The sequence below is a fragment of the Lichenostomus cassidix genome, chromosome Z (assembly GCF_008360975.1).
Source record: "Lichenostomus cassidix isolate B80296 chromosome Z, HeHo_3.0, whole genome shotgun sequence".
In the NCBI taxonomy this organism is placed as follows: Eukaryota; Metazoa; Chordata; class Aves; order Passeriformes; family Meliphagidae; genus Lichenostomus; species Lichenostomus cassidix.
Window position 1 is genome coordinate 72832236 of NC_139511.1, and position 1046 is coordinate 72833281.

At 68.8% G+C, this 1046-nt stretch overlaps 1 protein-coding gene across 1 annotated transcript in view; it reads right to left on the reverse strand.

Annotated features, from left to right (window-relative positions):
• The window catches only part of SKOR2 (SKI family transcriptional corepressor 2), a 26877-nt gene extending 26381 nt beyond the window's left edge, over positions 1-496 (reverse strand). Inside the window, exon 1 of the mRNA XM_085042159.1 lies at positions 1-496. This exon is cut by the window's left edge and continues 1738 nt beyond it. Coding sequence (XP_084898285.1) covers positions 1-467 — 467 coding nt within the window. The 5' untranslated portion in view covers positions 468-496.
• Between the last annotated feature and the right edge of the window lie 550 nt (positions 497-1046).

Here is a 1046-nt window from a genome sequence, read left to right on the forward strand (position 1 = left end):
CGGCATCCCCAGGCGCACTCGTGGGACACGTCGAAGGCGAAGTTATCCGGCAATTTGGGGGGCCGGTTCTCCCCCAAGAAGGACTTGCAGAGCCGCTCTGCCTCCCGCTTGGTGATCATGCCGCAGCGGCGGGACGAGATGGGCATGGCCCCGGCCCGCCGCAGGATCTCCAGCTGCACCGGCGTGCACTGCACGCAGGTGATGCCCAGGGCCACCCGCCGGTTGTGGATCTCGTTGTAGCTGAAGTTTTTGAGGAGGGTGTTGGAGATCTGCGCCAGGCACAGCCGCTCCTGCCCGTCGATGACCAGGGAGACGATGGGGATGCCGTAGAGGATCACCTGCCCCACCTGGTTGGGCTTCATGGCGGCGTGGCCAGCCCTCGGCTGGTTCATGGGGTCCGGCGGGTACGCGCTGGACGGCGACGGCAGCAAGATATCGGTGGGGCCGGGCAGCGGGCTGGTCGCCATCGTCTCAGCGCCGGGGGGGCTGCTCTGCTCTAGCTGCGGGAAGGGAGGGGGAGAAAGACACAGCGCCGTCAGCGGAGCCCTCACGGGGATGGGGGGTGCCCGCCACACGCACCCCATCCTCCCCACACCCCTCCTCCGGTCTGCCGGCATGAGGAGGGTCTACCAGAGGGGACTTTTTCCCAGCGACCCCGACTCCTCCAAACCTCCTCTGTCCTCGCCGGGGATGTCCCCGGAGCTGTCCGCCCCCGCGCATCCCGGTTCTCCGACGTGCGGATTCCACCGCAGGTGTGGACATGACGGCACACGAGCGAGCCGTCCCCGTTTGGAAGAATCCCCGACCCACGGGCGCTTCGACCCCAAGCACGCAGCGGAGACGCGTGTCCGTCTCCCCGTCCTGGAAACCCGCCGCTACTCGGGACGGCTCCCGGCGGAGCCTCCTCGGGCAGCCGCGGTGCTCGGTAGCCGACGGGCGGCTGCCCTCTCCGCACACCCCGGGATGGGGAAAGGGCGGAAGAGGAACGAAAAATCTCAAAGTTTCGGTGGTCCCCGCGGCCGCCCGGGCATCCTCCCCACCCGGCG